The sequence below is a fragment of the Hemiscyllium ocellatum genome, chromosome 2 (assembly GCF_020745735.1).
Source record: "Hemiscyllium ocellatum isolate sHemOce1 chromosome 2, sHemOce1.pat.X.cur, whole genome shotgun sequence".
NCBI classification, from domain to species: Eukaryota; Metazoa; Chordata; class Chondrichthyes; order Orectolobiformes; family Hemiscylliidae; genus Hemiscyllium; species Hemiscyllium ocellatum.
In genome coordinates this window covers 139,689,303-139,705,410 of record NC_083402.1, presented here as the reverse complement: position 1 = coordinate 139,705,410, position 16,108 = coordinate 139,689,303, and the positions used below count along the sequence as shown (strand labels likewise).

General features: G+C 40.3%; 1 protein-coding gene across 4 annotated transcripts in view; it reads right to left on the bottom strand.

Moving 5' to 3' along the window:
• Positions 1-7,006: 7,006 nt before the first annotated feature.
• LOC132825421 (zinc finger and BTB domain-containing protein 5) overlaps positions 7,007-16,108 on the bottom strand; it is a 48,680-nt gene continuing 39,578 nt past the window's right edge. For 2 of the 4 annotated variants that reach the window (XM_060840672.1, XM_060840681.1), the window contains exon 2: positions 7,007-11,033. In XM_060840672.1, the coding sequence (XP_060696655.1) occupies positions 8,978-11,029 (2,052 nt within the window). In that variant the 5' untranslated portion in view covers positions 11,030-11,033 and the 3' untranslated portion in view covers positions 7,007-8,977. Of the gene's footprint in view, positions 11,034-11,485; positions 11,562-11,764; positions 11,808-16,108 lie in introns of those variants that run through there. The other 2 variants (XM_060840699.1, XM_060840690.1) reach the window with 2 other exon arrangements.

Genomic DNA, 16,108 nt, shown 5'->3' with positions numbered 1-16,108 from the left:
TTTATCATGGAGGAAGACAATTTGGGAACTTGGAAAAGTTAGTGGTCATATCTTGGGGACAGTCCATATCACAGTAGAGATGATATTGGATGTATCAGAATGTATGAACGTGGATAAATCTCTTGGTCATGACTAGATATATCCAAGAACACAGCAAAAGGCTAGAGAAAAATTGCAGGGGTCCTGGCTGATACTTTTGATTATCATTAGCCATGGGTGAGGTTCCAGAAGATTGAGGGTAGCGAACGTTGTGCTCGTATTCAAAAAGGGCTACAAAGAAAAACCTGGGAACAGTAGACCTATAAATCTTACATTTGTGGTAAGTTACTTGAAAAAATACTGAGATAAAATGTACATGCATTTGGAAAGACAAAGTTTGATTAGTAATAGTCAGCATAGCTTTGTGCATGGGTGATTGTGCCTCTCAAATTTGTTAGAGTTCTTTGAAGTGACCAGGAAGGTTAACTTGGGCAGGGCAGTAGATGGAGTGTATATGGATTTCAGTAAGGCTTTTGATAAGATTCCACATGGTAGGTGGCTCTGGAAGGTAGATTGCATGGAATCCAGGGGGAACTGGCAAATGGGATGCACAATTGACTTGATGATAGGAAGCAGAGGGTAATAGTGAAAGGATGTTTGTTGGACTGGAGGGCTGTGACTAGTGGCGTGCCTCTGGTTGGTACTTGGCCCATTGCTGTTTGTCACCTATATCAATGATTTGGATGAGATTATACAAGGCATAATTAAGTTTGCAGAAAACATGAAAATAGGCAGCATTGTGGACAATGAGGAGGGTTATCAGAAATTGCAGCAGGATCTTGATCGGCTGGGAAGTGGGCAGAGAAATGGCAACTGGAGGTTAATATAGATAAGTGTGAGGTCTTGCATTTTGGAAAGTCAAATGAAGTTAGGAGTTTCATGGTGAATGGTAGGGCCTTAAGGTGTGTAGTGGAACAGAGGGACCTTGGAGTTCAGGTGCACAGTTATTTGAAAGTGGAGTCACAAGCAGACGGGCAGTGAAGAAGGCTTTTGGCACATTGGCCTTAATTGATCAGGGCATTAAGTATAGAAGTTGGGAAGTTATGTCACAGTTGTACAGAACATTGGTGAGGCTGCACTTGCAGTAATGTGTTCTGTTTTGGTCACCTTACTATAGGAAGGATGTTATTAAACTGGAAAGTGCAGAAGAAATTTCTCAGGATTTCAAGAGTCTGAGTTATAGGGGACAGTTGGACAAACTGGGACTTTTTTCTTCAGAGCATAGGAGACTGAGGTGACTCTGACTGAGAGTATATACGGTCATGTGAGACATGGATAGGGTAAATGCACTCAGTCTTTTTCCCAGGATCGGGGAATAGAGGACTAGAGGGCATCAGTTTAAGGCAAGAGGGGAAAGAATAAACGGGAACCTGAGGGGCAGTTTTTTTTTAAAGAGGGCAGTATGCATTTGGAAGGAGATGCCAGCTGAAGCAGTTGAGGTGGGTACATTAACAACAATTAAAAGGCATTTGGACAAATACGTGATTAGCAAAGGTTTAGAAGGATATGGGCCAAGTGCAGGTAAATGGGGTTAGTGTGGATGGAACACTTCGGTCAGTATGGACCAGCTTGAGCCAAAGGGCCAGTCTCCATGACTATGTTGATTTGTTAATTAGTTTTATCTCAAAATTCTCTTATTTACATCTAAATGTCTGAATCATTTTTTAAATAAACAGTTTCGCTGAGTCTGACTGCACTATTAGTCTGGCGCTCCCCAAAACTTAAGCCAAATTAGTGAGGAGTAATGCTAATATATCTCCGAACTTCTGGTGGTGTTTGTCAAGCAACAGGAGGCAACTGTATCAGCTGAAGTTGGTAGCACGGCCCTGAGTCAAAGTAATGGGTATAAGCCTTATTTAAAAACTTAAGCATCAAAGCTGTCATATGCCTTTCCAATGACAAACTCTGTCCACCACTCAGGTGGATCTAAAACATCTCATGGTGTTATTAAAAGACCTCAAATATTCTCTCAATATCATCGACAGACACCACTAATCATTTATCTCATTGCTGACTGAGACATTACTAAACAGAGAAAAAGCATATGCTGTTGCTGGGGTTGGGGGGAGAAATATACAAACATTTTGTATATAAGAATAGCAGCCAATTCATTGATAGCCATCTTTCATAAGTGGCAATGGGCTAAGTGATCAATTAATCTGCTTAGCTATATTAGTTGAAAGATAAAACCTAGCACTCCATTTATTATAGCTCAAGGCATAAATTACCAAAACCAGGCACCACCCCTTTTCTTCCATCACTTTTTAGCTCCGTTATCTTTTAGTTTATCTTATACTGTGAACCAATTACTAGCTTGTACTGGATAGAGGTAAAAGGGTACAAGATGCAATCCTATTGACCTCAATGTTAAAATGGTAGACTGAACCAGGAAACCTCAACATTTAAGGATTATTTTCTCCAGCTGAAGACAAATTTTCCACCAGGGTACAGAGTGCAATGCCTAGCAGCTTCATAAGAATTTTATAATGTGCTGAAAAATGTAATTTCTTACAATTGGGTCCTGTATTGGCACAATACTGCATAGTAAGGCAATAGGTAGATGCAAGTGAGGGAGTGATGGCGATAGGTCAGAGTGGAGGGTGAAGCAGATAGGTGGGAGATGGACAGGTGGGATAGTTTAAGTCTGTCTGGAAAAGGTGAACTCTCAGTCAAAGCAACAGCATCTGAATAGATGACCAAGTGTTTTGCCAATGTGGTTTAGTTAAGATCGATCTTGATGACGGAATTCTGTTACACAACTGAAGGCACAATTCCACGGGTTAGGGAGAGGTGATAAGGAATGCCATTATTGTCTACAGGTTTCTATTGTACAAATTGTATGAGGCAAACTTGGCAGCCAAGTGTTCTATGGTCACATAGGGATGTCTAGGGTTGTGATTCAACTCGCTGCAAGCGATTTTTGAACTTTTTTCAGTAAATCCTGGGAGGAGGATAATATAATAACGTCCTTTCGGATCACCACGTCGGCCAGGGTCTGAGGGGAACACGAGAACTGAACTACTTATTTGACTACATGTGAAAAGTGTTTCAGTTGCCACTTACGATCAGTCCGTCTTTTACCTTTTCTTCGATAACATTGGAAGGTGTTACCTTTGTGTGCTGAAGGCTATTCCGTGACCTTGCCCCGTCCACAGGCTGAGCTGGGGTCTGGCACTGATTCAGGCTCTCAGCGTTGCAGCCTACTCTCTCTCTCTCTCATACACAGCCCAGGGTCTCCTCGTCAGACAGGATACAACCATTCACACAGCGAACTCTTCCAGGAGGTGAGTGCAGCTCAGCACCGACCCGTGGAGAAGCAGCTTTCACTGACACACTGTGCTGTGGTGTCTGGGCAGGTGGGTTAAAAGCTCAACTTTAGGCGAGACACGATGTATCTGTCTAACAGCAAAATACCCTTCCTTTTAATTGGATGAGATGAGGAAACTGGTGCAACTTTAAATCGTAAATACTAATGAATGCTCGGGGCTGCATTGTGCAAGTTTTGATCGAGTGGTGTTGGGGGAAAAAAAACGAAATTTCAAGTCGAGTGGTAGTGAATGCTGTGATAATATTGTAGAGCGCTGTGTGTGTGATAACTGTCCGGGGTAATGAGTATGATCGAGCAGAGTTGGTGCAGTGCCCTGTGGCTGAGGTACTCCGGGTGAAATGCCTCACCAACCCCCTCCTCTGTCTCCTCAGTGAGAGTCCCCTATCGTGGCCTTGTTGCTGACTTCGTAGCCCTGATCATTTAGAGGAAATTGCAGCTTCTTCCACAAATGTTTTACTGCTTTCAGGTGTTGGCTGGGTTCTGGAGTTGAGTGTTAAAGGTCACCTCCTCTCTGATCTGCTTGTTTAAACAATGCAACTGGGGCTACGTTATTTGCAGAGGTCCCTTGCGAACACTGAAGCAGAAAATCCGCTGGTTGAAATCTTCAGGTCTGAAAAAAAAACTTCCTAACGAGTGCAATTATTTTAAACGGATTAACGTTTTACTTAAAATACTGATAAGAGGAATGCCCTACAAGAGCATGTGCGCACAGGAAATATCTTTGTTGGAGTATAACTAGGTATGGTATCTTCAGAGCATTCGTATGTAATGGAAGTGGAATTGAGTTTGAAGGAAGTTTTCACTTATGCAGCAATCTCCTAACCCTGGGACATCTCAGAGCCTAATGACTGTAGTGACCTCTGTGTGAGCAATGCTGTAGTCGGTTTATGTCCCACAGACTCCACGAAAGGAATGGCCTAATAACCAATTAATAATCTATTGTTTTTTTTTCACTTATCTTGGCTGAGGGATAAATATTGACCAGGCCATTTCAGAGAATTACCCAGCTTTTCTTCAACATTGTGCAGTGTAAGTTATGTGCACCTGCCAGAGGGGGCAGGTGGAGTCTGAGTGTGATGCCACATCTAAAAGATGCACTTTCAACTTGGATAAGTGTTCTGCGAAACCTCAGTTAGGATTGGGATAAAAACAAGAATAGCGTGTGTCACTCTTATTACAGTTTTGATTGGATTCACGTTGGTGCATTGTGAGTGTCAGACTGGGTGGAAAATATTTACCAGGCACTTTCTTTCTCTGGGAAATAACATCCCTTTGAAATATTTCAATATTTTTACTGTGGAGTTCCTGCTAAACAACCTTAACAAGAACGATGACTCTTACATGTTTCCTACACAGAATGAGGCCATTTGGCCCATCATGTTTTCGCTGGTCAACAAAGCTCTGACTACAGTAATCCCATTTTTCAGTTCTTGGCTCATAGCCTTGGAGGCTGTGGTAATGCAGGTGACTATCTTAAATGCTGCTTAAATGTTGAGTGTTTCTGATTCAACCATCCTTTCAAGTCGTGAGTTATAGGCACTCACCATCCTCAGGGTGAAAAGATTTCTCCTTGTCTTTTGACTTCGCATTTTACCTCTTACTTTAAATCTGTGCCCCTAGCTTAGTAACCCTCTACTAACGGAAAAAAAGTGCCTTCCTATCTGCCTTTTCTACGGCTTTCATAAACTTGTATTCCTCTATCCGGAACTCCAGCTCTTCCAATCGTTCCCTGTAGCTCAGAATCGCCAACCCAAGCAACATCCTAATAAATCTCCTCGCCAATGTAATCACATCCTTCCCATTGTGTGGTGACCAGAAATGCATGCAGTGCTCCAGTTGTGGCCTAACCAGCACTTTATGGTTTTGTGAAGACTTGTGATTTTTCTAGAAAAATCAATGGAACCACAATATGCAAACACTATTGAAAATTCTGGCAGATCTTATTTATTTTGTTAACCCTAGTATTTATTTTGTTAAATCATTGTTGATTGATTTTTCTTAGAATGACCTGATATCACTGTTAATGAAGTCAGCAGGTTTACGTTGGAATGGCAATTGGTGTGTGCTCTAGTGATGTAAAGCACTCATTGCAAGTAGTTAGTGAGTGCCAAATGACCTCAGTGCAGTGAGGAGGTGAGTAATGATTTTTCATCTGACCGCTGCCTTATCCACATTGAAAAATATCTTTTGGTTCTTTGTTTTTTTTTAAACATATCAAAATAATCAGAAAGCTCTCCCACCAAATGTAAGGATAAGAGGTACAGTTAGTAAGTTTGCAGATGACACCAAAACTGGAGGTGTAGTGGACAGTGAAGAAGGTTACATCAGATTATAACAGGATCTTGATGAGATGGGCCAATGGGCTGAGAGGTGGCAGATGGAGTTCAGTTTAGATAAGTGTGAGGTACTGCATTTTGGAAACATAAATCTTAGCAGAACTTATACACTTAATGGTAAGGTCCTTAGGAGTGTTGCTGAACAAAGAGACCTTGGAGTGCAGGTTCATAGATAGGATAGTGAAGAAGGTGTTTGGCATGCTTTCCTTTATTGATCAGAGTACTGAGTACAGGAGTTGGGAGGTCATGTTGCGGCTGTACAGGACATTGGTTAGGCCACTGTTGGAATATTGCGTGCAATTCTTGTCTCCTTCCTATAGGAAAGATGTTGTGAAACTTGAAAGGGTTCAGAAAAGACTTACAGGGAAGTTGCCAGGGTTGGAGGATTTGAGCCATAGGGAATAGGCTGGGGCTATTTTCCTTGGAGTTTTGGAGGCTGAGGGGTGAACTTAGAGAGGTGTATAAAACCATGAGGGGCATGGATAGGATAAATAGGCAAAGTTTATTTTTCCCTGGGGTGGGGGATTCCAAAACTAGAGGGCATAGGTTTAGGGTGAGAGGGGAAAGATATAAAAGAGACCCGAGGGGCAACTTTTTCTCACTGAGGATGGTACGTGTATGGAATGAGCTGCCAGAGGGAGTGATGGAAGCTAGTACAATTGCAACATTGAAAAGGCTTCTGGGTGGGTATATGAATAGGAAGGGTTTGGAGGGATATGGGCCATGTGCTGGCCGGTGGGACGGGATTAGGTTGGGATATCTGGTCAGCATGGACGAGTTGTTTTTGTGCTGTACATCTCTATGACTCTAAAAGTGACTGTAGTTTGTTGGTGTGAAGCACTTTGGGGATACAAAAGACTATGAAATTGAATGCTCCGTTTTGCAATTTCACCTCTCAAATAACCTGCACACCAAACTTCACAGTATTGATGTTAGAATAGTAGGGCATTTCCTTTTCTTTAAAAAAAATCAATTAGCTAACACTGGGAGCCAAGAACCTGCAGGTTCTACAATACCATTGCAATAATAAACTGTGTTAAACCATTCTTATCACATTGATAAATCAATATTTACACTAAACTAATGCAATTTAGAATAACTTCACACTCCATTTAGCGAATTAGATAATTAAATTTAAACTCATCTTTGCTTGACTGATTTCTCCTTCGTTTTACGAATTTGAATGTGGTGAAGTATTTGAGAGATTGTGGATTGCATCGTTATTTTACACTACCACTGTAAAGCATCTCATGTAAAAGAGCACATCTTAAATAACATTCTCTACAAACTGAAGGTGTTAATGGACACGAATTTTATTGTTCGTTACATAGTATATTGACCTTTTACAGAGACTGTATCTAGTGTACAAAATTACTTTATGCTACACAAGAATACTTTGACAGTGTTTTTACCATTATTTCTTCAGTCCCATTCCATTGCAATTTTTTGGCGTACCAGTTTAGTCAGGATAACTGGTAGTGTAAGGCTCTTCACACAACCTAATCGAATAAATATGCCTTTTACATTATTTCAGCTTCTCAGAACTTTGATAGAGGATTGATTCAACTGAAACTTTGGATGGGCTGAAAAAGGTGCTGCTATTCAGCCTGATCTTCACATTGTAATTGAGAGCTTCCGTATCTAAATACTGAAATATTTCTTGACTCGTAATAAAAACTTACGGGGCTCTCCACATAAATTTTCTCTTGTGGTTAAAATAAAGATTTTAAACTTTCATAAGGACACCATATATTCAGAGTGCTGTACACTAAATTAATGCCAACTTTCAAGAGAACCATTTTTTTTAGAAACCCGTAGAGAACACATTGGCATCCATAAACTTCCAATAATATCCTGAACATCTGTTGCATTTGCAAGTCTGAATAAATATTCCAGACCAAAAGTATACTGTATAACTGACCAGTGTAGTCATTATCTTACATAATCAAAATTACTGTCTCAAAAGTGCAATTTATACACCAAAACTCTAGGTATTTAGTTTTACTTGACAAATCAAAGTCTCTTTGATTTTGATAATGAAGACCATTCTTTCGAAAGAAAGTTGGACTATATGGGTTAATGACTGCAAATTCTCTTTTGAAGTTTTGGATGAATAGTTTTTGTGCTTGTGAAAGGTAGATGGAGATATTTCAATCTGTCTACACCCAGTAACACAAATTCAAGTCATTCACAATAGACTGATCTTCAAAGCAACATCTTGTCCACAACTGATGGCTGTTTGGTATACTGAAAGGGACTTTGTGATATGGCACGCTCGGAGTCAACATGAACTTTAAAGTAACAGAATCAACAGTGGATTCCGGAGCTCAGAACCAGTAGCAAGAGCTGGAAAGTTAGGAAACTATTGGCTCATGAAGAAAGTGAATGTATGCATGCATTTTTTTGCCCTTCTGACTGGTCAAACTGTGCCTGGTGTAAAAGTGATGTAGCTTATGCTTAGAAGTCACATGGGATAAATAATACAGATTTCCCCATGTATGTCTACATGTTCAATAACTTGTGACACAAGCATGCCCCTGTCCAACGCCATTAAAGAGAGAGTGACAAATTGTGGACAATTCGGTATCATCAAGCACAGTCCCAAGAAGGTTCACTTCACTTCTGATCAGCCAGATTCCAGGATAGTTCTCTTGATTTACTATCTTGATTTTGCAATACTTTACACATCTGGATGTTTTAGTAATACTACAGAACAATGACCTTCAGCTGGTGATGGTGCTAGATAGTACATGAATACCATTTTAGGAACTGAAAGATGAAGATATACCCTTAAACATTTCATGCACTTACATTGGAGGAGTTCTCCTACACAATGGTGTGGTTATGAAAGGCTTGCTCATTGGTAGATAGAGAGATTCAAACCTCTACCCTCCCACATAAATAGTCGGGTTCCCAACAATTGACAAAATTGGCTTACTAGTTTCCTTCTTTAAGTATTTTTAAGAAATAAAACACAAGCTAAACCTTTGAAAGATACACAGACAGACAACTCTGTACTAATCACTTGGCAGATTTGCGTTATTGTGCAACTACCAAAACAGAACTGCTTAAGAGCATATAAAAGTGCAGTACATATATACAGTTACTAAATTCTACAAAATTTCAGTTGCTCTGAACTCAGCCCCCTACTGACACTTTGCTGTTAATCAAGTGAAAATTCTTATTTTCTTCTTTAATTTTACAAACCACCTTGTTTTAAAAAGATCTAATGATCCTTCAGAGACATGAACACAGTCACACTGAAAGTCTAATCTCAAAGGAGAGTTGTCGGCAGGCTGCTGCCATGCCATCTCAAGCAGGTTGTTTTGGAATGCTTGTACAAGTGGCTCGACTGACTGAATCTTTTCCCACATTTTAAACAAGCATAGGGCTTTTCTCCTGTGTGGACACGGATGTGTTTCTTGCAATCTGTTAATGTTAGAAAAGTCTTGCAGCAGATCTTACAGGCATACTTACGGGCACCTTCCACTACCAAAACATTGTGTTCTGACATGGCTTTCTTACACTTCGAAAGCACGTCTGCCGATGCTCGGGTCAGCTGGGGAGGACCCGACTGCAAAGAATGATTATTCTCAAAAGCAGAAACTGTACTGTTCAACATTCGGATCTGGGAGTTTGAGCCAATATCCTGGGAAACAGAGCTTGCATCTCCAACTGAGGTAACAATGGGCATTTTAGGGGCAATGCGACGATATCCCGGGAAACTACTGGCCCCTCCTCGCGATGAAATGATAGATTGTCTGGATAATGAATGCAATCCAGAACTAGGTCTAGGAAAATCTAATCTGAATGGTTCTCCCCCAGCTTTGTAGCTGGAAGGCTGCCCACAGGACAGGCCCAGCAAGTCATGCATAGGTCGCATAAAATGAGTATGAGTATCGGAGCCATCAGTAAATGGATTCTCCAATCGAGCCGCTGCAATTGAAGAGTTGGTACCAACAGAAATGCCAGGCACCGAACCCATTAAATAAGTAGCCTCATTTTCTAATCTGCCATCGCTTGTTGTGTTCGGAATGTTGTCATTAGTGTTCTGACCTCCACTGTAGCTATTTGTTCGGTTCTTATTTAAAAAAGTGGAAATGTGAAATGGAGTTTTTGAGTCAGTGTTTGCAGATTCTAGCATATGTATGTCTGTAACCCTGTCGGTACTGGACTGGGGATCAGAGAAACTCCGGTCACTGCTCTCCGGGCTAAGTTCCAGTTTTTCTGCGCCAGGCATCCCTCCTTCCACCTCTACCGACTCACTCCCTTCAGCCTGTGAGGCAACATCACTGGCCTCGTCCTGGGGATCAGGTGAGCTCAATGGTTCAGCTTTCACAACAATTCGGACCTGCTCCTCATTTCCATTAACGTGAAGTTCCGTGCTCTCCGAGTGGAAATCTGACTTCTCATTAGCGGAATCTTGATTAAAAGCAGTTTCAACGTGAACTGCTTGAGAAGCCATGGATGTTTGAGAATGGCCTACTGCACTGTTATCTGACTGACTGGGCACCTGGTTATCTTCTGGAGTGCTGAAGGCCTGCTCAAATATGATAGCACTTTCCACATTGTTTTCAACAGCTGCATCAGTTTTAGAACCATCTCCCAGCTTCAGGGAGTCTGGTGTAAATAATTCCTCACATGTGTGCACTACAGCTTGCCCATTTTCTGATGTTTCTTCAGTGATGATAGACTCATCTATGGAAGGTCTCATCCTTTTCTTTGATCTTTCGTCAGGAATGGCCTTCCTTTTCTGCAACCGCTGGACAGGAAATGCAGTCGACTGATCCTCCAAGTGATGGCGGAGTGATGAGTTCACATTGACTTGCTCATCTATTCCCTGACTGGAGCTGAGGGCAGAGCTTACTAAGCTCAAACCCAGCTGCTGAAGCAGAAAGGACCTCTGCATCCGAGCATTTTGCTCCTGAAGCCTTTCACTTGTAGGAGACATGGGTACAGTCCTCGTTGTTAAGTAATGTTTGCAAGCCTTAACGACTGAATTCAGGTGAAGGTGGGAAGCTGCCAGCAACACGTCCATAACGTTACTCTCTCCGAGCATCAGCGTGGATGTGTACATCATTTCAACAAGGGCGGCAAAGGCTTCGGCTGTAACTACTTCACTGTCGAGCTGAACCATGTTCAGTGATTGATCACTCTCTGGAACAGTAAAGAGGGCACGAAAGTGGGTACTGCATGCCGCAAGCACAGAGCGATGGGCTTTGAAATGACGGCTCCCAACAACTATCACACAGTCACAGAGCTGCCCGTGAAGCCGCTGATAATTCAGCTGCTGGAAGACTTGTTCGAAATGCCCTGGAAAATCCATGACCCTGTTAAAACAGAAAGAAAGCCAGTGATAGGTTTTCTCTCCCCACATTTGTAGCAGTCATCATTTCCCAGTTCATAATTTTGCTTTGGTTACAAACAAGTTTCATCCCAATCGTTTATTGACTTGCAGTTAGTGAATAATAATAACGAATATGTTAAAACTGCAGAATGGTCTTAGTTTTATATTCCTCATAAAAATATAAATTTAATTATCGCAAGTACTTAATGATTTGATTTATTATTCCAAATCTTGAAGTGAAGAAATCCACTCATTGACAGGAGCGATTACTTGCAATAGCAAAGCTGTTAGTCGTTTTCCATTGCTAGGTTATGTTATTACAACGCTTGCTATGAGCCAAGATGGTGTTATGTTATTCAGGTGGATATCCTCAATAGGTATGGGTTACTACCGGATTAAACTACAGTACCTCGGGCATATACCTGAGGCCGTTACCTGTCAAGTTTACCAGTGGTCCCTATTGACTGTATGGTCCTGATAGCTACAAACTCGGCTGGGTTTATCGCAGGTCTCTAGGTCCCTTCAGTTTATCCTTTCACCTAGGAGTGAGAGGGATTCACTTTAAGTCAATCCTAATGCCTTCTCAGCTAAGTTCTAGACTTAACATACCAACACAAAGGTAAACATATCTTATCAAATAAAGGTTCGGCGAATACGAAGTGTGTGGTGTAAAACATAATAGAAATTTATCAATATAATAAGTTGAATACTCACAATCAGATGTTTTCAGTTAATCACAATCGTTACAGCCTTTTTGAATGTTCTTAAAAGATACCTAGGATAAAAGCAGAGCTTAATACCTGAGTGTCCCAAATGGGATCTTCATAGACTAGCGTGTATCAGCTAGTTGGTTCAGATTGTATCTTCTTCAGGCTAGAATGCAGTGCCTCAACCGAGAATCTTTTAGGCAGGCGTATTTCAGCAAGCTCTTAGCCGTCCGTATGTTTCATCCGATCGGTCCGTATTTTGCACAAATGTGTCTTTTCTGCAAGCCTGGTGGTTCAGAGGATGGTTGGGTGACTCATTGTCTGTGTTTCAAGACAAGAGTGAGTTCTGTCTGTTTTAGCTCTGCTTTTATATCCCTTACAGTCTAAGTTAAGCAATTACATCATTTGTTTAAAGAACTGGAATCTCAAACTGTGCCTCGGTCAGCATTGTTTAAAGGTCGCGTTAAACACTTAATTAGCTGAGAAAACAATAAGTAGCTGATAAGTAGCTGGTAGAGAGCAGTTGCCACATAGTCATAGTTATACTTAATTGTTGCTAGGCTAAAATACAATAAAGAGTTAATAGTATCATTGTTGCTACAATCTAATATAATCAGGTAAAATTCCACAGAAGAATTGAGTCTTTTCATGAAGAAGTAGACAGATCCCATGACACTTAACGAGTTAATAGCATCATTGCTGTTAAGCTTAATCTTATACAATATAATATAATCAGGTAAAATTCCACAGAGGAATCGAGTCTTTTCATAAAGAAGTAGACAGATCCCATGACATTTAACGAGTTAATAGCATCATTGCTGTTAAGCTTAATCTTATACAATATAATATAATCAGGTAAAATTCCACAGAGGAATCGAGTCTTTTCATAAAGAAGTAATGGATCCCGTGACATCCCCCTCTTGAAAAGCGAGATTTCCCCATGTGTCTTTAAAAAGTTCAAATGATAGCTGAACAGAGTTCTACAATGATTGTTGTACCAATAGCAGCATGTATCAGGAGTTTTTCGTTTTTCTGCGCTCCATTATTATTATCTTCACTTTATTCATCAGCGGTGTAGTTTGTTGCAGTTGACGCTCTTATTATGAGAGCTATTGTGAGTAAAGCGGAAAAGGCAACATTAAATCAACGCATACATTTCATTTAATTATGCGAAATCATTCTGAGTCAGACTTCCCATGGTGGGTTTCATGATCAGATTCAGTTGTTGGGGTTCCGACGAATTTCATCAGTGGATTTCGTTTCCAATCATGTTGGTGGTCAAAGAGCCGGACCTCTGGTTTCCATGTTGGTTTTGGTTCGGGGCCTTGACAGCCATCGTGTTTCCAACTGTACCATGAAGTTTGTTGGACCATCCGTTTTGGTCTTTCATTCAGAATCCTCATTTTGTACTCATGGTAGTCTTTGGGATCCTGTTTGCGGTCTCTTTCGCATGCCATGTAGGGGGATATTTTGTGTTTTCTCCGGAGTTTCCTCAGGAGGCAGTCATTGTATCCAGGTGGGTTCTTATATTCTCTTTCCGTCCATTTCCAATCATGGGTCGGTGATGTATAAGTTACCACCGTTTCTATGGCTTTAGGTGACCATGTCCATTTTGACCATTCGGTTATCATATCGATTTGTGGATGAGGTAACGGTCTGTTGGCTTCTCTGGTTACGTAATTAAACTCGTCTTGTTTTATGTTGGATCGGAGCATGTTTAGGTCAGTTAGGTTTTCTTCATTCCGCTTTTGTAGTTTTGCAACATAGTTCAGACAGTCCACAAAGGTATATTTTCCTTTGGAGAGTATCATTAAGTGTTCAGCCAGGTTATGGCCTCTTCTACGGTCATACTGTACCATATATTCTTTTGAAAGGGGTGTTTGTCGAATGCGTTCCCCTTTGATCAAATCTGGGTCTGGCAACATCTTTGTTGGTTTGCATACAGAAAGTAATATGTTCATATTCAATTCTTCGAATAGCATTGAGCAAAATGTGCATATTAGTCTCTGTGGCTTTTTACGTCCATTACAATTTAAACATTGTCCAATGTTGTGTTCTTTTAGAACTGTTCTTGGCTCAGTCCACCATCCGTATTCCGTGTGGTGTTGGTTTCCTTCTTTCTAGTTACCCATTCTTTAATTTTTGGATATTGATAAAGGAATATTGAGGTTGTTTTTTTTTCGCATAGATGCAGAGGGTTTGTTGAGTTCCAGTAATGTAAGTTTTTGGTTCCATTTTGGTACGCAGGTTTTCTGTGGTTTTGGTTTCTTCCAAGGTGGTAGCTGCTTGGACTTATTTTGTTTTTCTGATTTAGCGTCACCCAAAGACGGGTCGCGTCTGTGTTTCAAAGGTTTGGTTTGGTTTTTGGTTTGGACAAACGAAGGTTTATCCTGGTTTGAGGTCTGTGTTAAGACCGAATGACAGACAATTAATGTCTTTAGAATCAAGTGAATGGTAGCACAAGAAATGGCCCATTCTGGTTCGTAATTAAAAGATATGATTATGGTTGAGGAGATCAGTGTTAAAAACGATCCCCATTCTCCCTTAGTAATTTCAAATTTTCTTCGTTTAAATTCAAAGCCAATCATAATTGTGAGAATTAGTCCTATACCTAGGGTCAAATGGACCCATTTATATTTTACCAAGCCCCAAAGGAGCTGGAGTCCTTTCAGAATGTTTCCTCCTATAATGGGTAGGTGGTGGCAGTAGGCGTCCCATAGACTTACGGGCATGACTACAGGGCTAAATTGTTCTTTCATGTGGGAGAAAATACCACATTGGTTCGAGGAATTCCCGTTTCTTCACAATAGTTCAAAGTTCCAAGTAAGTCTTGGTTTTGTTTTCCCAGGAAGTCTAGGACTTCTTGGTATTTGGTTGTGGTTTCATCCATGCTTGCCGGTCGAGGAAGCAGAATGTGGTTTATTTTCGTTCTGGAATCAATCCCTTGATTAATGGCTTGAGAAATGGCCAAATTACGACCACAAACACCCAGAGTAGGATAAGTCTCACTAAGAGCGGTGTATGTTGTTCTAGGCCAAGCCATGATAGAATCCAATAAATCCAATCATAGATTTGCACCCAAATGTTTGCAGTAGTTTGTAATGCTGACATAGTCCCTGCATTAATATGCAAGTTATCATACCAATTTTTTCTTGATTCTTCTACACATATTTTTATCTCTTCCTGTAGAGTTTTTTGGTCAGCCTTCCTTTCTTTTGATATTAGGTTCTGGAGGGTCTTTAGCTTCTCGTCATCCGTTGGGCCCGAGAAGGTTATCTCCATCCATTGCTTTTCTGAATAGATGGTTAGCATTCTTTCAAAATGTTCTAGGTCAGGTTTGGGTTTTTCTATTTTTAGATTAATTTTTTTCTGCCGGGTTCTTATAAGTTTCTCTGTTTTGTCTCATAATTTTGCCATTACATCCGACATGTCCTGTCGTAACATTAAATTCTCCTGACTGGTTTGTTAGCCAGGTACTTCCAGATGGGAAGTACTCTATCTGGCAATCTTTTTTTTTAACATATTGAACCGTGTTATTATCACAGGGTTTTAATAGGATTAAATTAGAGAATTCGATCAGTTGAGGCTGATTGTTAATTTGAATACATTTTTCCTTTTTCAGCCACCCATTTTTTTTAGGCTTGCCAAATTGGTTGTTTTATTTTAGTTTCGTAATTTTCGTTTGTGAGGATGGATTTGATCTCTACTAGTGAGATCTTTAGTTGTTGATCTTTGTTTTCCACGTGGGATCTGTATACCCTTGAGGTTAAATCAGCTATTGTCCTGTTTTCTGTTCTTACGGTGTTATGCAACCATCGTCTAGTTATTACATTTAATCGATTTCTAAGATCATTAAAGGCAATTTGCCAGGCTTGGTCTTTTTTGATTGTTATCACCTCTATTATTAGGTTTTTTGAGTTTTCCCATTGTATTTTCTGATTTTTGAATAAATCCTTAATATATGCTTCTGCCTGTTGTTGTCTATTATTATTATTATTATTATCATTATCGTTGCTGTTACTGCTTTTTTTGATTTGTGGTTATCACCAGCCATCTATCAGGAGAAGATTGTTCCCAAAAGGTGGCATTCTGCTTTGTTTTGTAGCAGTACATCCTGCCCCAATGGTAGCAGTACAGAGTTGTATTTTCTACTTTTATTTCAGTTCCCTATCTTTGTGGGTCTTTTAGGAAGTATTTTAATTTTTCCCAGTCTTGATATACTGATTTCCATTTAGATGTTTGATTTCCATCTGGGTTTTCTGCCTCAGTGTTATACTTTTTGGTATTATTTTCATAGTAATTATCCTAAGGAACTTCATAAGTGTATCCACATTTAAATCTACCGTGTTCT